The sequence below is a fragment of the Cucurbita pepo genome, chromosome LG14, assembly GCF_002806865.2.
Source record: "Cucurbita pepo subsp. pepo cultivar mu-cu-16 chromosome LG14, ASM280686v2, whole genome shotgun sequence".
NCBI classification, from domain to species: domain Eukaryota; kingdom Viridiplantae; phylum Streptophyta; class Magnoliopsida; order Cucurbitales; family Cucurbitaceae; genus Cucurbita; species Cucurbita pepo.
In genome coordinates this window covers 4,334,165-4,354,522 of record NC_036651.1, presented here as the reverse complement: position 1 = coordinate 4,354,522, position 20,358 = coordinate 4,334,165, and the positions used below count along the sequence as shown (strand labels likewise).

The 20,358-nt window shown below is 35.8% G+C and overlaps 2 protein-coding genes and 1 long non-coding RNA gene across 4 annotated transcripts; all 3 read left to right on the top strand.

The window, feature by feature from the left end:
- Positions 1-1,442: 1,442 nt before the first annotated feature.
- LOC111810319 (chloride channel protein CLC-c-like) lies at positions 1,443-7,108 on the top strand. 2 transcript variants are annotated; one of them, XM_023697017.1, is made up of 7 exons: positions 1,443-2,133; positions 2,299-2,499; positions 2,972-3,149; positions 3,994-4,256; positions 4,604-4,873; positions 4,966-6,094; positions 6,751-7,108. In XM_023697017.1, exons 1-7 carry the CDS (start codon positions 1,934-1,936, stop codon positions 6,838-6,840), a joined length of 2,331 nt encoding a protein of 776 aa, XP_023552785.1. In that variant the 5' UTR covers positions 1,443-1,933; the 3' UTR covers positions 6,841-7,108. The 2 variants fall into 2 exon arrangements, with proteins under 2 accessions (XP_023552785.1, XP_023552786.1); XM_023697018.1 differs by having other exon boundaries at positions 2,043-2,133; positions 2,327-2,499.
- A 3,294-nt stretch (positions 7,109-10,402) lies between these two features.
- LOC111809806 lies at positions 10,403-19,132 on the top strand. Its single transcript, XM_023696237.1, has 12 exons — positions 10,403-10,527; positions 11,877-12,023; positions 12,112-12,294; positions 12,586-12,668; positions 12,810-13,008; positions 13,663-13,784; positions 16,148-16,214; positions 16,665-16,715; positions 17,016-17,068; positions 17,217-17,427; positions 18,176-18,346; positions 18,918-19,132. The coding sequence occupies exons 1-12, from the start codon at positions 10,471-10,473 to the stop codon at positions 18,972-18,974; spliced, it is 1,401 nt and encodes a 466-aa protein (XP_023552005.1). The 5' UTR covers positions 10,403-10,470; the 3' UTR covers positions 18,975-19,132.
- Positions 13,791-15,627, top strand: LOC111809807. Its single transcript, XR_002817319.1, has 2 exons — positions 13,791-14,790; positions 14,934-15,627. It is a non-coding gene; the product is annotated as an uncharacterized LOC111809807 (long non-coding RNA).
- Positions 19,133-20,358: the final 1,226 nt, after the last annotated feature.

Below are 20,358 nucleotides of genomic sequence, written 5' to 3'. Positions count from 1 at the left end.
TTTTGTTTACAACCGTATATTAAAATTTAATTAGTTTGGACTATAATTATCATCAACATAAATATAGTTCAATCGTTCAAAAAAATATTACTTTTTGAAGGGAGGTTGAAATTTCAAATTTGTANAAAAAAAAAAAAAAAAAAAAAAAAAAAAAAAAAAAAAAAAAAAACTAAATTGTGGAAATTTTAGCTGGCTCACGTGCGAAACATGTGGATAAAGCGTGGGTCCCACTAAATAGTCCACGACATTAAAGACGAGGTTGTTTTTGCTTTTAATTAATGAATTTGTTCGAAATTCAATGGCTTTGGTTAATACAATTCAATGTCTATTTAATGGGTGGGGAAATTTCAAAAATTACTCGTGAATTATTGATGTTGAAATTGTTGACGTTAACTTGTTAATTATTGAAGTTCGTGGATTAGGTGAGAAAAGGACCGACCTTTTGTATCTAACCTTTCGTGGCTTTAGTACATCAAAAGTTCGGATCAAATGGTCAAGATCGAAAATGACAAACTTTCAGTTCTCAATACGATAGAGTTTGGTCGAGTTGAGACAATTTCTAGACTGAATCTAACTGTCCGAGTTATAAAATTTTCAACAAAAATAATAAACCCAACTGATTTGGATTACTTCCATCATTTATTCAAATTATTCAAATTATTGTTTATAGTTATTTTTTTTAAAAATTACCTTCTAAATAATTAAAAAATATTTTAAAGATTTGTCGAACAATAAATTATAATTTTTTTTATTAAATAATATATATATATATATATATATATATATAATTAATGGGGTACGTAAAAATATATATTTTAAAATTAATAATAATTTTGAGTGAGTTCGATTCAACCCACATAAACCACACGGGTTGCTTAAAAAAAAAAAATGGTCATCAAACAATACGTAATCTTTTGTGTTCTTAAATCAAGATGGTAACTGTAACAACCTAAGCTCACCGTTAGTAGATATTGTCCGTTTTAGTTTGTTACGTATCGTAACCAGCCTCATGATTTTAAAATATGTCTACTAGAGAGAGGTTTTAACACCCTTCTAAAGAATGTTTCGTTCATCTGTCCAAATAAGGTAAGATCTCGCAATATAAAATGGTAAACGTGTTTGGAAACCTCTAAATAGTAGACGCATTTTAAGATTGTGAGACTGACGACCGTATGTAACCGTAAAAAACAGACAATATTTACTGAGCTCTATGTTAAAATGACTTTTTTTTTTCTCTCTAATAATTTAGTTTTAAATTTTTATAAAATTTAAAAAAATTCAGGATAATATCAACAATTTTCTAATTAGTAATTTTAAAAATTGGGTATATTTGGATATATATTAAAGGACTTAATTGTAAAATTAAAATAATTATAATTGAATTAACGAAAAAGATAATTAGGCGGTTAATTTAGTGGCTTGATTTGCTTGTATGCTTTTTTAATGACTTGAATGACTTATTTGGAATTTCTTCTCCAATCTTTCATGTTCCTCATCGTTTTCCCTTCATTGATCTTCGCCATTGTAGCTCCTCTTCCAGAACTGGACCTGTTTTTCCTCCATTTTGAAAGAAATTGCATGATTTTGGACTTCGAAGTTCAAGCTGTGAAGGAGAAATCATCCATAGATTTAACCAAGAAAAAGAGAAGAGTGTCGTTTAGCTGTAGAGATTTCATTGATTGATGATTTGAACCGACTTTTGAAGACATCGGGGGGATCATGCGCGTCAAACTTTATGTGCACTAATCCTCACGCCACAAACTTCTTCTTCTTTCTCTCTCTCATCATGGATCACTGATTCTGCAAATCCTTCTTCTCTCCAGGCCACCTTCTTCCATTTTTAGGCTCATCCATTGGACCTAATCCGGTTCCATTGCTTGTTTGAACTTCTTTTTCAGTGTCTATAAAGCTTCTTGGACAGAGCTCAGAGCGGATGGATGAGAGATGCGAGAACGGCCGCGAAAGTGAGGGGTCTGAGAGCTTGGCGGAATCGCCGTTTACAGAGGATAGAGATTCTGTATCGCTCACGCTAGGGGAGCCGCTCTTGCGTGCCAGTACTGCGAGGATCAGTACTACCTCGCAACTCGCCATTGTTGGTTCTAATGTCTGTCCTATTGAGAGCTTGGACTACGAGTATGTGATTTTTGTTGGTTTTTTGGTTACTTGCATTGGGTTGAGCGTAATAGTTTCCGTGGTGTTTGTGTTTTCTACTGTTCTTTTAGGATTGAAAATATGAATTTAAACAGGGCGCTTGATTGATTCTGCATTCAATCCTCACTTTCTTTTAAATTGTAACAGGATTATTGAGAATGATCTTTTCAAGCAGGATTGGAGGTCAAGAAGAAAGGTCGAGATATTTCAGTATGTCATCCTCAAATGGACGCTGTGCCTTTTCATTGGTCTAATTACCGGGGTCGTTGGCTTCTTCAACAACATAGCTGTTGAGAATATTGCTGGTCACAAACTTCTGCTGACGAATAATCTGATGCTTAAGGAAAAGTAAGCTTTGAGTGACAGGAAGTTTAAGAAGTATTCAATTCACATAGCATTATGAACTTTACTAGGCTTTGTTCAAGTCTATTCATGATAATGGATACTCGGTATGATTCTTTTATATTGCAATTGTTCTGAATGATCTCGAAATCTTACCAACTGCAAAATTGTTCATATGGGTTCTATGATTTTTCTTGCTGCATCTCTTTTTCTGTGTACCAGTCTGAAGTTTATGTTGAAAGGAGTAGTCGTACACGGGCTAATTAAGAGGAAAATTATGGGTTAATAAGTAAGAAATACTATCTCCATTGGTACGAGACCTTTTAGATAGTCGACAATATCATGGGTTTATAGCTTATACTCAAAGTGGATAATATCATACCACTATAGAAAGTCGTGGTTTCTAATAGTTTATATGTCATTCATATGCATCTTATATGTTAAACCAGCTATGAGATGATCATTAGCTTCTTTACAGGTACTATCAGGCCTTCGCAGTATACGTTGGTTCCAATATTGTCTTAGCTGCTGCTGCTGCAACCCTCTGTGCCTATATTGCTCCTGCTGCTGCAGGTTCTGGTATTCCTGAAGTGAAAGCATACCTTAACGGTATCGATGCTTATTCTATATTGGCTCCAAGTACCTTATTTGTGAAGGTATGCCTTGTAGCATCAATCCGCTTTCTCTTTCTTTAACCATTTACACATGAGTAGTTACTTATGGTCTTGACCATCGTAGTAAAAGTCACCATCATTTTGAATCTTTTTTTTTTTGAGCCAATGCTAATGAAAAATAGGTCATTTAATTGTGAGTTGAAATGTGCATTGTTTTCTTAAGGAAATCGCGTACATCGATAATGCACACATATACTAAGCGGGTGAACAATTAAACTTTAATATCCCCTTTTTCTTTAACATGAGACAATCATTTCATTGAAAATATAGTGTATGAAGGGTACACTAAAAGGGTAAAAAATTTACTCCATCCTAGAAAGATGTGCTAGCACAATTGCACCTCAAAGCTTCTTAGAAGTCCCAGTGAGCATTCTGAGTGGTTCTTATTTCATTCCAACAACCAAATGATTCAAAAAGGGCTTGGTCATGGGTCAAGTGAGCTTTTCACAGTTCGAGTCCTTATTTTGACAAGGGCTCATTTACAGCAGAAACAGGTAGAAGAAAATGAAGAATTTTGTCTGCATTTTAGATATTTGGGTACTAAAGCAGAAATGGTTCAAATATTAGTTCTGCTTTCTAGAAGTTGTCTTATCCGATTCTCAAACGCTTCAGAAGGGAAGTTTGATGATTATTTTTATGAAGATAGTTATACGAAAAAAACTTCAATACTGAGAGGTTTGTTAGGACAAAATATCAGTAGGTAGATAAATAAACATGATTTATAGGTAAGCAGTTCAAGACCTCTATTGTGTTTATGGTCCATTGGAATGTGAGATCATCTTAAATCCGGAGCTGCTAACCATTATGATGCGGATTAACTTGGCAGATTTTTGGTTCTATATTTGCTGTTGCCGGTGGATTTGTTGTGGGTAAGGAAGGACCCATGGTTCATACTGGTGCATGCATTGCTTCATTACTGGGACAGGGAGGCTCTCGCAAATACCGCTTGACTTGGAAGTGGCTCAGATACTTCAAAAATGATAGGGACAGGCGGGATTTGATCACTTGTGGTGCAGGAGCTGGTGTAGCAGCTGCCTTTCGGGCTCCAGTTGGTGGCGTTCTCTTTGCACTTGAAGAAGCAGCTTCATGGTCTCTCTCTCTTTCTCTCTCTCTCTACAGCACCAAAATATTCATTTTTGGCAGCTTAGTTTTTAGTCAACATCTGGGGGGCGTGAACGAAAAACTTTTAGATGCTGTGATTGTGGAAATGTTAAGCTGGGATTTTCCTTTATGGCTTCTGATATTTTAATTTTATTGAATGTGTTGAATTTCTTTTGCATCCAAACGAATGCACTTACTTTTTTTCGTAAACAATGAGGTGCGTTTAAGATATTTAGAGGTTCAAATTTCACTCTGTATCATATCTACTAGGAACAGCTTTTGAGGTTTTCATTTCTCTCATGATTGTAAACAATCTATGTTGTCCAAATTGTTAGGTGGAGGAGTGCTCTTCTCTGGAGGACCTTTTTCACTACTGCTGTAGTAGCTGTTGTCTTGAGGGGTTTCATGGAATTTTGTCGAGGGGGAAAATGTGGGTTATTTGGTGAAGGAGGTCTCATCATGTTCGAAATCCACACCGAAAACTCCGCTTATGGCACCCCAGATCTTATTGCAATTATTTTACTTGGAGTCATTGGAGGTGTGCTTGGAAGCCTTTACAACTACCTCGTTGATAAGGTTCTTCGCACCTACAGCATCATAAATGAGTATGCTCCAGAGATTCATCTTTTCTTTTACACCATATACAGTCCTGTTATTGTACAGTTTCACTATAGTGACAGTTGATACTAAATTACAGGAGAGGTCCCGGATCGAAGCTCATTCTTGTTGTTGGCGTTTCCATATTGACAACCTGTGTCTCCTTTGGTCTTCCTTGGTTCTCACAATGTTTACCTTGCCCATCTGACTTGGACGATCAATGCCCTACCGTTGGTCGCTCGGGAAACTACAAGAACTTCCAATGCCCACCTGGCCATTATAATGATCTTGCTTCTTTATTTTTCAATACCAATGATGATGCCATCCGGAGCCTGCTCACATCTGCTAGTGACAAGCATTTTCAGTTGTCCTCACTTTTTATATTCTTTGGTGCTATCTATTGTCTTGGCATTATTACTTATGGCATTGCCGTGCCTTCAGGGCTCTTTATTCCTGTGATTCTGGCAGGGGCCTCTTATGGTCGCATTATAGGGAGATTATTTGGTTCAGTTGCTACTCTTGATGTCAGCCTCTATGCCCTTCTCGGTGCTGCATCCTTCCTTGGTGGCACTATGAGAATGACTGTTTCTCTTTGTGTCATACTCCTGGAGCTTACCAATAACCTTTTGATGCTCCCATTACTAATGTTGGTTCTTCTGATTTCAAAGTCAGTGGCAGATATTTTTAATAAAGGTGTCTATGATCAGATTGTGAAGATGAAGGGACTGCCTTTTATGGAAGCCCATGCGGAACCATTTATGAGACAATTGGTCGCTGGTGGTGTGGCTTCTGGTCCTTTAATTACGTTTTCTGGGATCGAAAAGGTCGATAACATTATCCACGCTTTGAAAACGACGAACCACAATGGGTTTCCTGTAATTGATGAACTGCCTTCCTCAGATAGTTCAGAGCTTTGTGGGCTTGTTCTGAGGTCTCATTTGCTTGTTTTGCTTAAAGAAAAAAAGTTCACTAAGAAAAAGGTGTCGATTAGATCAGAAATTTTGAGGCACTTCAAAGCACATGATTTTGCAAAAGCAGGTTCTGGCAAAGGGGTGAAACTTGAAGATTTGAACTTCAATGAGGAGGAGATGGAAATGTTTGTTGATCTTCATCCCGTTACAAACACATCGCCCTACACAGTGGTTGAATCAATGTCCCTAGCTAAAGCGGCTATTCTCTTTCACGCACTCGGCTTGAGGCACTTATTGGTCGTTCCGAAGACACCTGGGGTAAGACACTTCCTTACACTCTTGTCAATCTGCAACACTTAGCCTATGTTTATTTTCTTGAATGTTCTCAGATGATCATCACATCACTATTTAGAACGAATCAAATTGGATAGTTCTATTTTTCAATCTTTGACATAGAGAAAAATCAGTCATTTACCAGCGTTGATGATGGATTCCTTGAAAAGTTAAACAACTAGTAATTCTTAGAAATCTAGTGGACTTGGTCTTATGCATACTAGTTCTTTTTTTTTTTTTTTATCATTTAGCGTAGGAGTCGCGTGAGATGAAATTCTTACACACGATGTGGAATGAGGGAAAGAAGTGAGGAATTCTCTTTTCGACTCTGACTTTGCCACTCCAATCGTTGTTTTTCTTTATGTTACTTCGAAAGTAACTACTTCAGCTTCAGCCACTCGAATTTTTGGTATTCTTTTTTATTTCTCATCAAGCAAATGACATCTTCTTATGGAATGATATTGAGGAAACTCATTGCTATTACTCAAACAAGCATGAGACATATGCTTGTTCCATAGTCCGTTTTAGGGATCGGCGACTTACCCATACAGTGACTGTGGCACTAGAAATTCCAAAAATTGGGTACTATCAGGTTGGGCGAATTCAATAATTGACATAACATTGATTATATTATTTTGCAGAGGCCTCCCATTGCTGGAATTCTTACACGGCACGACTTCATGCCGGAGCATGTTTTGGGACTTTACCCACATCTCAACCCCCACAAGTAGAACGGCCAAGGTTCCTTCCTTATTTCTTTTCCTTCTGTTGAGTTCTTATTTTATGGGGATAAATTTGCTCTTTTTTTTCCAGTGTTCATACCATTCTGTTTGCAATTTTGAAGCGTTATAGGATAAAAATCTTTGATATGAGTTACACAAAACACACCTGCATAAACAGGAACTATTTACTGGGTTTCTTCCCCCACATTTATTTGTATCTTTACGTCTCAGTATCAGCTCATTCCATCATTATTTAATCTTCCCCTGTTTTGGTTGATGCTCTTGAGAATTAACTATGGGTAATATATCCTATTTCTCGTGAAAACTGTTAAATTTATCCACTTTTTTTTTTTCTTTCTGCTATCTATATGTAATAGTCCAATAGTCCAAGTCGGTCCAGATATTGTCTTCTTGGTACTTTCCCTTTTGAGCTTTCCCTCAAGGTTTAAAAATGTGTCTACTAGGGAGAAGTTTCCACACCCATACAAGGAATGTTCCGTCCTCCTCTCCAACCAACGTGGGATCTCACAATTTACCCCCTTAGGGTCCAGCATTCTTGTTGGCACACCACCCGGTGTCTGGCTCTGGTACCATTTGTAGTAGCCTAAACTCATCACTAGCAAATATTGTACTCTTTTGGCTTCTTCTCCTCAAGATTTTAAAACGTGTCTGCTAGGAAGATGTTTCCACACTCATCAATATAAGGAATGCTTTGTTCCCCTCTTCAACCGATGTGAGACCTCACACTATATGTTACGTTGTGTCAAATCAACTAATGTTTGTCGAACAAGGGCATGTCAAGCCATTATTTTGTTAAACGATGTTCATGGAGGAGAATGGTTCATGGACATCATGACTAAATAAATTAAAGGCATCCAAGTTCATAAATTAAAATGGTACTTTAGCACAAATCTGAAGAACTGGGATAGATGACCAGGAAAGAAACTGGGGAGAGGTGATCTTGCACATGCTAGATAAAGAGTTTTCTTAACCAAGCTAGCAAAACAATTACTACTTAACAAATCTCCCTCAAACTCGGCACGGTGAACACGAGCCCGAGCTTTTTGTGAAGGAGATTATCTAGCTAGATTGAGAAAAGGATACGGTGAATAAGTCGGTTAGCTAACTAGTCGTGTACGCATAGCATAAGGCTACGAGATTGTCTTTAAACAAGAAAATCATTAGGTACGAGAAGGAAGATCTTTAAACATGATTCAAATCTTTAATCCAAGAGAGAGTGATATGGTTACCCAGTGAGTTGAATTTAAGAACCCTCGTAAACATTGTGGAGATGCAAACTCCTAGTTTACCAATGCTAAAACCTCCAAATCCATTTGATTTCATTTCAAATGTTGCAACTCTCGAGAATTTGATCTAACAACGTTGTTGAAATATAAGATCTTTAAATCTAAATAAATCTAAGAACCTCAAAACAATAAGAAATCACCCTGAGAAAAAGTAAGATTCAAATTATTTTGTTAATCGAATATATCAAGACAAGAACACTTGTTTGAGATTTGAATCACATCACAAACATGATCGGTCAAGTCAAGATTGAATGATTCTAAACACGCAACCTAAACTACATAGAATTGCAAAGAAACGGCTAAAAGAAAGCACTTTTTTTTTTTACTACATTCTCAAGTATACATTACATAGACAGCATACATGGTTTTATATAGCATCAAAATGGAACTCCTAACATTTTCAAGAGTTATAACATTTATACACCATAATTAACACTATGTAAATGTATCTTTAAAAGTAAACAAAAAGTCTTAAAATATATTGATGAAATACCATAACTCTAGATTATCATCCGTCCAAATTTTGTAATCATCCAAGAATAAATTAAGCTCGTTTCTTCTCTAATATAGCATGAATTGCAACTTGAGTTTATCTCGTGGTAATCTGAATAACATTTTTTTTCATATCTTTCTTGAAGTCCATATTACACGATGGAGATATCTTGGTTCATATCACTGAAAGAAACTTGCAAGATTGAAATCATAAAAAAAAAATAATAATAAAAAATAAAAATAAAATAAAAATAAAAATTTGCAGTTTTCACATTAGAAATTTTAGAATGAGCTTTTTCAATATATGTTTTAAAATTTAATACTTTATTTAATTATCTTTCAATTTAAATTTTTTTTTATTAATATCCTTTTTAAATTTATTGAAAAATTAAAAANAGACCCCATCCTTTGTCCATAAATCGACGAGAGAGATCGGAAGAAAATAAAATTAAAAAAAAAAAAAAAAAAGAAAAGAAAAGAAAAAAAGAAGTTACATTTCTCTTTAATTTCAAGAAAACGAACTATAAAATTAAAATTAAAAAATATTAATGTTACTTTTGAAAGTTCATAGTTATTTTTGAAATTAAGTTGATTGAATGCATAGGGTATGAAATTTGAATAATTTGATGTATGGTCATTAATAGAGGTTGAAATTAAGCTCATTAGATTCGTGGTGATGCGGGCTAAAATTTTGGAAAAGATCTAGAAAATAGGAGGAGAATGAGGTTGAAGACGATTTCAGGCACGTGTGAGACTACGGTTGGTCGAGAAAATTGTCGAGTGAACGTGTGCTACCACGTGTCCACCTTTGGTTCTTCCCGTTCAACTCCTTTTAACTTTCTCGATAAAGAGATTAACCTCTATATATATATATATATATATATATATATATATATATATATATATATGTATTATGATGTGATGACACGATTTAATTTATGATATTTATGAGTGTATGCATGAGTTGTGAACATGTTATGAATTTCGAGTCAAATATATATCTTATACAACCCTAGTTTATGCTTATGAGTTGTGTATGAGTAACATTAGTTTACTAATTCTTGCAGAACATTGACCGACGCGTTGTGCGAAAAGTTGTGAACAATGAGTATTCCAGACCATCGGGCTATGTGCTATGCCGAACTTTGATCGACGCATTGTATGCTAAGTTGTGGACGATGAGTATGCCTAACCATCAGGTTGTGTGCTATGCGAAACCTTGACTGATGCGTTACATACTAAGTTGTGAACAATGAGTATTCTTGATCATCTGTGCTATGCGAAACCTTGACCGATGCATTGTGTGCTAAGTTGTGAACAATGAGTATTCCTGACCATCGAGCCGTGTGCCATTTCAGGCTGCTAGAGAGTTTAGTAGACGAGTCATATTTGGCTCGTTAAATATATTATTATATTTAATATATTTGGCGGTGTGTTATTTGTGTGTATTATGTTTTTTTTATCAAATATAATAAATATATTTATTCGAAGTTTAAATGCATTTTTAAATTTAAAACTCAAACCCTAATAACATTATAACCATATAAATGTAAATTTTCATTTATAATCTAAATATAATTTTAATTTTTTGTTTTTGTTTTAGGAAATAAATATATTTAGTTTTTAATTTTCAAAAGAATTTAATTGTTTATTTATTTTCTTTTGGACCAAAAAAAGAAAAAAAAAAAAAGAAAAAGAAAAAAAAAAACTGGGCTTCTAGTTTGCCACGTCAGGCGAATTCCCGATAGTTATTTATTCAGTTTGGGGAATTATTTACGAGCTCTTAGTGGAAGTGTGGTCTGTGGAGGAATACGGACCGCAGCCATTCAAATTCGCGGCCATGGCAGTTGCAGTGAGCTACTGCAACTCTTCCTCCTTTCTTGGTTACTTCCCCTCTGTGAGTTCTTTTTCTTTTCGTAGTTCGTCCTCGCTTCTGATTTTGATGTTCTTGTGGTTGATTACTTAAGCTTTTATCGTTAGGGATCGTTTTATGTTACTGTGGATGATTAGTTAAGCTTTTATCGTCAGAGTTTCTGAATTCCAGGAAGCATTTCTGGTTATGGATTCAGGTTACTAAAAGGAATCCTTCGCATAGTTATGTAGATTTGTTCTTCAGTTTGGGAAGCCTTGATTTTGCCATTAGACTCGAGAAATTTTTGGCATGGTCTAGTTAATTCTTTATACACATTCTTAATATGATACTCCTCTCATTGGTAGGCTCGAAAGTTATTGCATGATCTCTATTAATTGAGGAGGGAAATTTTTAGACATGTTATCAATGCTACTCTCGTTGGTGGACATGGAAATTAATACAAAATTCACTAAGTGACTATCAACATTACTTTTTGGAGGGAATGACATTATGGATTTGAAATTCCAACATGAATTCTGACTTTGATACTCTGTTAAGATCATATTAAACTTAAAAAGGTTTGAGCTCGATGAATTTTGATATATTAAATCGTTTATACATGCGTTTAATGCTGCCATTGTTCTAATCATACATTTTGTTGCTAGTCGGGTGTTCCTTAAAAACACCCATTGAATTATTTGGACTCCAAATCTCGTGTCAAAGGATTAAACTAAATGTCGGTTTGACATTGATAGTAAGGATCGATTGATATCTTATAAATATTCACGAAACGTAGAAAAGTATCATCAATTAGTTATCATTATGAATATAAATACTATTAATAAGTTCCATAACTTAGAAAATGAAAAGAACTTAACCATTAATTGGAAGTAATGTTTAGAACTTTTTTAGTTTACAAGACTATCTGTCTATATATTTGTAATAGTGAAATCTCCACATGGATATCAAAATTATTATGTTTTAAATCCTTGCTATGCCTTTGTGTGTTTTAAAATGTTTTGCTTCATGTCTGGGGAAAACTAAGGGATAACGTTTAGCAATGATGCTTCCAACTCTGAAAATGTTGCTTGTTAACCTGGTTTGGTGCGATACAAGAAATGCCTTGCTCAATGTATGGCTGAAAAATGCACAAAACAAGTTTGAGAGCATGATCTACTACCCCTTCTGGCTCCTTGTGTTGCTTTATCAGTTTTCAGAATACTTCCGGTGGCATGTCCTGTAATTTTATCCATCTTGTTTGTCTGTAAAGAACTTTTTCCAATCTGTAGCGTTTTAACTTCAAACAGATTAAGGATATGATGCTCAATGCAACTCTTATGAATGGGTTTTTGTAGTATATAAATAGATAAACCTCAACTACTGTATATTTGCAGAAAAAATTGAAGTCCAGACACTTGGTTAGCCATTCAGCTCAAGCAACTAGAATTACTGGGCTTTTTTGGGGCGCTAAAAAGTCGACAGTACCAAAAGAATTTGATTATTCATTGGGAGATTTTACTTTGACAGGGACAGGCCCAGAGGTATACTACTTGATTTTGAAGTTTACTTGTAATTTATAATCGATTATTTAGTTATTTGTTTGTTATCACTTAGTTGTTCCTTATTCAGGGAGGCTCAGTTTCCCATTCAAAACCTACAAAGTTGTCTCTTTCAGTTGTTTCGTCTATTTCAGAGGTTTCAGCCAGTGGCTGGGATGCTTGTGCCCTGGATAGTACTGGCCCTGAAAAATATAATCCATTTCTGACCCATGGATTTCTTTCAAGCCTGGAAGAGACAGGTTGTGCTGTGAAGGTGAGGAACTAAGGCCTCTTCAGAAGGAGGGTTAAAAATGTTTTGTTCACAAATGAAACAATCATCTGAGATTCCAACTTTGAAATTTTCCTAAGCAGGTTGCTCTTTGAACACAATATTCAATAAACAAAACATAATTAAAAATAGACAATATAATTCCATACAGTATAGCACTAGTTTATGAAAATAACTACTTATGTGCATTGAATCGTTGATATTGTCTTTTAAACAAATTAGTTTTACCTTATCTCGGAAAGCTGCACCATTGTCTTACTTTTAATCGAATTTCAGGAAACTGGATGGACGCCTCGCCACATTGTGGCTAAGGATGAGTCAGAAAATATTTTATGTGTTGTTCCACTCTATGTTAAAAGGTTAGCATTGACTCTTTATTCATTTATCGTTTCTCGATAGATTCTCTAATTTTATACTACATTTTTTTATTCTACCTGTTGGGAAGATCTGCTGATTTTGATCTGTGGCTGCTTTTTCAACTTCTAACTTTCAATCTGCAGTCATTCCTATGGAGAATTTGTTTTTGATCATTCCTGGGCTGATGCATACTACAGTATTGGTGGAAGATATTACCCAAAACTACAATGTTGTGTGCCTTTTACTCCTGTGACTGGTCCAAGGATTTTACTCCGTAACACAATATTCAGAGATGAAATCTTTGACATTATAGTTTCTGCTTTAAAGGATATGACAGCCAAGGTACGACTAGTCATATGATCGATGCTTTTAGCGTACATTATGCACGTCTATCTGTATGGAAAATTAGTTGCGATCCTTCGTATGATAATATGCACTTAATCTCTCTCTCTCTCTCTCTCTTTCTCTCAATATTGTTTACTATTAAACCTTTGAAGATAGCCTCTTATTTGTCAGATGAATGTGAACGACTGTTCGAGAACTTGATCTTTGGAGCAATTCTGTACTGTATTTTGTGCATGCTTGATGTAAATAATAATCGGTCTTGGGAGTCTGTTGGTGGGGTAGTGTTTTTTTCCCTGGGGGAAGGGACAGTTCAAAAATATGGAAGTGTTATTTTTACCCTTGACGTTACGATGACCCCACTATTTGTGTCGGCTTGCATTTGAACCTTTTTGCTATTTAGTTGATGGAAGTGTTGGTTTTGGAAAAAAGCAAGGATGGACGTTTTATTTTGTCTCCTTTTGGGAAAGATTATTAGCAACAAAAAATGGGGAAAAAAACGTTGGTGTCCTTATGAATTTACATATTATAGCATCATATGGTGAAATTTTTGTTTGTGTGCTCTACATTTTTATTCAAGGAACCTATAGATAAGTCACATCTTTCATATCATTTAATAAAAGCATTTTATTTGGAGTTAATTACTTCGAACAGTCTCAGCTCTCGTCACTGCATATTACCTTCTCATCTGAAAAAGAATGGCAAAAACTAAGTGACGGAGGATTTCTGCAAAGGATTGGAATGCAGTACCATTGGAAGAATCGTAATTACAAAGAGTATGTCGTTTGTTTATCTGTCTTTAATTGTATGAATACACATTTGATGATAATAGTTTGTTTTGTTATAGTTCAATTTCTCTGTCAGTGAGTTCATAGAAAGGTTGATTCACATTAACATTAACATATTTAATGGAATGACACCATCAGTATGTTTTTAAGCTAATGCTTTCGGATGCCAACTTGTGACGCTCTTTCCCTCCCCCTCCTCCATTCCATGGCCGCTAGCTCCTGCACTGATCCCTTCCCCCCTGCCAACACCATGCCCGTCTCATACACAAAACGCTCTATAGCCATAAACCATAAAATCTTCTACATTTCAATTGGTTACTCCCATAAAGGAAACAGAGCCTGGATTATGCCTCCTTCTCCATATCTGTTGGACCTCCCTAACATGTCTCTTATCCATATTTGAAACTCTTGTGGCCACCCTTGCGCCTACAAACTCTTCATGGAGAAGCGAAGTGCAATTACTTCCTTTGGATTGAAGAGTTTTGTATCAAAAAAGTATAGTATGCAGATGCCACGAAACGAAACAACAATGGAGGAAGATTGCCCAACACGATACCAGCTGGAAACGACAAAAAAGGATGGCTTTTCTTCTTGTCCCTCATATTGGACTTCTCTGGACGGGGCCTCAGACTTGCTCCATCCTCACCAACATATTATAAAGAGCGACAACTGAAGGGCACCACCTCCATCTAATCCTCCTTCACGTGCCCCTTTATTTTCCTTACTTACTTCAAGCCTCATTAACACTAATAGGCCACCCACCCACTCTCCTGCCTGAGCAACCAATCCCCTTTCTGAACTGTAGTCTTTTTTAATTGGGAAAAAATAATTATTATTCAAGAGAGATCCTTTCATCACAGGTGGTACCTCATCAGAGTGGCTATTCAGGATTCCCTTTGGTCCCGCTCTCAATCCCATACAACTGGTAAAAGTCCTTCATTGTGGGGATGTAAAGCCCATCAACACCCTATGTTCACCTGACAACTGGTGAAGGGTTAGGGACTTCTCTTTGCAGTTCACATGTTGGATTCTTCCCATTAACCTTTGAATGAGAGGAACTATTGTATGTATGGAGACATTGCTGTGACTTAATAGTTAATGGATGTTGCCTAAAAATCTCTGCGATGGATTTGACAGAGCTTCAAATCAAATTGAGGAGAAACCCATTGGACTTTCTTTCAGCTGAGCTTGTAATCCCTTCTTCCATCGCCAGGAAAGATCAAATTGCTGGCGTTCATGGCCCATACCAAAGCAATTCGAGGGCCCCTCTGGAAGATTCAAATTTCTCTGATGAAAAGGACAAAAAGGAAAATTGGTGATAAAGGACAACTCCTCAGACCTGGTACATCCTGCAGCTTCCTACACTTCCATTCATTGTCCTTTTGCTCAGAGATTTTGATCATTCTTGCTCACAGCTTCCGATGGTCAGCAACCCTATCAGTCAATATTCCAGTTTTTTTTATCTATCATCTTCATTGGGCATCCCTCCAAGAGTGAGAAGCAAACCCTCTGGCTAAACCTTGCTAGAACTTTTATCTGGACCAAATCTTCTTATGATACTTTTTTTTAGCACTATTCTCCTAGTGGCTCTGTCTTAGTGTTATCTCATGCCACAAGGAGGGATAAGATTTAGATTATTTATTCATCAGTTCTTCTGCTTTAGTTTGAGGTGATTCACTGGGTGGTTGTTTCTTCTTTCCCTTTTTTTAATTCTTAATTCTTTGTTCTTTATTTTATTTTAATAATTAGAAAGGCAACATTTCCTTGAGCAAATGAACTGAGGAAAGCAGCAAACCTACAAAAATTCAATCAACGCTTCAAGATCTCTTTTATCAACTGTTAGGATTGTCATTACTTATTAGGTATAAAGTAATAAGCTGGTAGGTTTGTTAAGAATGGTGGTCATTGTTTATATGGGAATTTGGGAAATTAGGGATAGACCCATTATGACATTAGTTTGTACTTCGTCATAGCTTTCTGTTAATTGTAGACTATTAAGTGGTATGTTTGCAAGCATGTTTGCTTTTGTGAAGGTTGTGGATTGAACTTTAAGAGTATCCTTATAAATCTTTTCTGACTTAATTAGTTGTTTCTTGTTTCTTTTAACTTAGTTGTTTTTTCTGAAATCTCATTTGAATTAAATACCAAGTTTGGAGGCATAAATTGTTTGTCCATTTGAAGGTGAAAGTTGCCAACTTTGTTGTGACATTTGATGTGCAATGGTCAACCACTAACTTTTTTTATTTTTATTTATTTATTTATTTTATATATATGTTTCCCAAGTGCAATAGATTCTGAACATTTTATCAGTATCATTTATAATTTCTTCTCCCTTGTATCATCTTCTGCAGCTTCGATGAGTTTTTAATGGATATGAAGCAAAGTAAGAGGAAAAATATTCGTCAGGAGCGCAAAAAGGTTAGCACTTTTAATTATCATTCCATTGTGTGGGATACCAAAATATCAAATCCACAGCAGAAGTTGATGGCTTTGGAGTCTATGATGATTTGAGTTAGACTAGAAATATAATTTTATTACTGGTTTAATCTGCCTGTTTTATGGTGCAGTCTTGTCGAATGACCTTTTGTAACTAGGAGATCCTAAACGACACTAGAATAGCTGTGATACCCTGTACTAACAAACTGTTACGAATTAAGAGAAAGAACTCAACGTCATTCGATTTGCTGAAGTCATAAATTGGATATGCATAGTTTCCCTAACCAATGGGCTTTTATGGCTAAGATCTTGCATTAATGTTTATAGATGGTTGTGTTACTGATTATTACTTGTAGATTTGAAAAATATAGTAATTTCCCCAGCTTAGTGGCTATGAATTTGTAATTTATCCTTGTGGACTTTCTGTGGCAGATTGTGGCTCAAAATTTGACCATGAAACGTCTCCGGGGTAGTGAAATAAAGGTAAAAACTGGATCTGCTTGTATTTTATTAAAATTGGATAGGATTGAATAAATTCGATTTTTTCGAAAAGTTATCCTTCTACTCGAGTGTCAAAATAAAACTGTTTATATTTTATTGAAAAAATTATCCTTGTACTTGAGTGTCTAGATGAGTTTGCATAACAAAGGACAACAATAATAAATGATAATGAACCGTCTCTTGTAAATTCTAACATATGAATTGTTGTTTGTGGCAACCATTACTTATCTTACTGCAAGAGATTTAGGGGCACAGGCATCATTTGTTGTAATGTTTTGGCAGGATAAGCATTGGGATTCATTCTATACATTCTACAGGAACACGACCGATAACAAGTTTGGTCCTTACTACCAACCTTTTTCATTTATCTGCCAATTGGGATTAAGAATTTCTTTTTGCTGTTGCCATTTTTTGACTGAGTATGATGAATTGGTAGATGCATGAAAATATATTTAATTGTTTTCGGTAATGGCTTCTTCGTAGGTGGGGCACCCCTTATCTCACTCGGGATTTCTTTTATAATATGGCCTCTAAGATGGGAGATCAGGTGTTACTAGTTACTGCAGAGGAAGGTGATGAATTTGTTGCTGGAGCGCTCAATCTAATTGGTGGAGATACTTTATATGGGCGGCTGTGGGGTTGTCACCCTAGAGCATACTATCCAAGTTTACATTTTGAAGCTTGTTATTATCAGGTGTGTGCGTATCATTATTTCATTGCATCAATATAATCGACCTTTTCAAGTTGAGTGAATCTATTAGTTCATTCTCTCTCTTTTCGTATTGTTTGCTCTCAAGATTTTGTCTTAATAAAATATATCACATGTAATAGTCCAAGCCCACCGCTAGCAGATATTGTCCTCTTTGGACTTTTCCTTTCGGGCTTCCCCTCATTGTGAGGTCTCACATCGGTTGGAGAGGGGAACGAAGGGTGTGGAAATCTCTTCCTAGTAGACATGTTTTAAAGCCGTGAAGCTGACGACGATACGTAACAGGCTGAAGCGGACAATATTTGCTAGCGGTGGGCTTCGACTATTACAAATGATATTAGAACCAAACACGGGGCGGTGTGCAAGTGAGGACGCTAGGCCTCGAAGGGGGGTGGATTGTGAGATCCGACATAAGTTGGAGAGGGGAGCGAGTACCAGCGAGGACACTAGGTCCCGAAGGGGGGTGGATTGCGAGATCCCACATCAGTTAGAGAGGGGAACGAAACATTCTTTATAAGGGTGTGGAAACCTCTTCCTAGCAGACGCGTTTTAACCTTGAATCACCAGTTTTCTTTCTTGCGCTGAGGAACCTTGGTGCCAAAATGAGCTTTATTTATAATTGTGTTACTCTCATGCATTCTACTTAATTTCCTAAATAAAAGGTCCAAAAGTCATCAGAGTTTATAAATGCTGAAACGACCTCGAATCTTTGACCTTCGGTCGTTCCTTGCAGGCAATAGAAGCAGCTATTGAACTTGATCTTGACACAGTCGAAGCAGGAGCTCAGGGTGAGCATAAGATTCAACGAGGTTACATGCCTGTGACTACTTATAGCTGTCATTATCTTACGGATGAAGGTTTCGGGAGGGCAATAGATGATTTCCTAGTGCGTGAAGCAAATCAGGTAACTCTTTAAATTCTGTGACTGATTCAGGCATAACGGTGTAATTCTTTCTTCCAATGATTTATGATTTATGGTTTAACCATAGACCGAAAGTTGCATTGTTTGCAAAAATCTAACTTGTGAGATCCCACATCGGTTGGGTAAGAGAACGAAACATTCTTTATAAGAGTGTGAAAACCTCTCTCTAGCAGATGCGTTTTAAAAACCTTGAGAGAAAGCCCAACGAGGACCATATCTGCTAGCGGTGGGCTTGGGCTTGGGCTGTTACCTAACTTAGGGATCATTACATGGAAAATAGAAAACTTTAAGAACATAGTTTGTTAAGTCCGTTTGATAACTTTTTTTCTCCAAATTTCTCAACTACAGTGAACATCGGAATTCCTAGTCAAACTTTTTTTTAGTTTTCGAAACTTGTCTACGAACGCAAGTTCTTATGGAGAGTTCATTTTGTATATCCTACTTAATTGGTTCATTTAACCTTCAATCCATGGTTTGATTCAGGTTCTTCACATACCATTGTCTACATGCTTCTGAACTGTTGGTTGATAGAAATGACTACTTTTGTTTGCAGGTTAAGGCTGTGATAAAACTATTGCATGATTCTGGACCCTTTAAAGAAGGTATATAAATTTAGGCCTTCCAAACACCGGAAGCAATAGGATCATCACATTTTATATAGATGATTATCAGATGATATGCTTCCTGATTGAATGACTGTACAGAGACCAAGTTATGGCAACATAGCTATTTAAATGGAAAAGTTTTCACCTATTTGCATGTTTTTCAGCTACGCCTGCATATTTTTTTGGGTTTTTTTTGTAGGGATGACTTGAAAATCGTGCTATATTTGACCCGATCGTCCGATATTTGACCCGGTTTTTCAAAATAAGGTTTTCTAATCCTTTGTTGATGTCAACAAACATCTTCTTACTATAAATATATTCTTTTTTTTTCTCGAGCTCTCGCTCTAACTCCTTTTTTTCTCAATTTCTCTTTTTCTCTGTCAATGAACGTAATGCAGCTATAAAAAAGGTAGGGATCCCACCACTCTACTTCAAATATGAAAAATTGTATTTTTGCTTTTTCAATGTTCGTAGAAGGTAAGAGGTTCATTGTGGAATAAACTAGACAAACATTTGTTATTTAAAAGCATCGTCGTTGAACATATGGAAGTCTCACCGTAAACCCTTGTTCCGTTATTGGATATCTATGATATATTAGATTTGACTCACTCACTCACTTATGAATGATCTTTGTGAATAAGTAGTCTTCAATGTTCCTTGTTCAAACCTTCAAGGATGATGAGTCGCATCTTGTTTCTCACAACGTTAAAGATTTGTTAATATGATCGAATTGAAAGTAAGTGATATGGAGGGAGATACGAGTATGGAATCCTCGTGGTTATGAAAAATATCTCCCCATTTTTTTTTTCTTTTCCATATTTTCAATTTTTGCTATAATTAATATGTAAATTCACACCTAGTTTTGGATAATTTCTCACTAATTCTCCAAAATGCTAGTCTCGTTGCAAATTACGAAAATGATAAAATATAATTATAACGGGTTAAATACGAAATTAAAAGTTAATTAAGGACTCATTAGATATTTTAAAGTATATGTAGTAAACCGTAGTTGTTGTCTTTTGCTTACATTCCCATATAACACCAATTTCAGTTTCTCAAATCTTGCTTTCAAAACTCTCCCTCGAAATCTCTCTGCCCCCATTTTCTAAAACTTTCCTTTTGAACCGGGGCCAGAGGCTCGAACATACGTCGCTTGGCCAAATAGACTTAACTCACTTGTTGCTGGGAAGTGAGTGACGTACAATCGCAAGTCCGATGCCATCAAAGTGCGATTGCGTATAGAATGTTACCTACTTTTCATGCTCCCAAAATACCTTTAGATGGTAATGATTAAACCACATTCAAAATATAAAATTTGTTTTTATATTTTATATTATAATTGATTATAATTTTGCTTATATGAGCAATGCTTACCATAAATTGAAATAC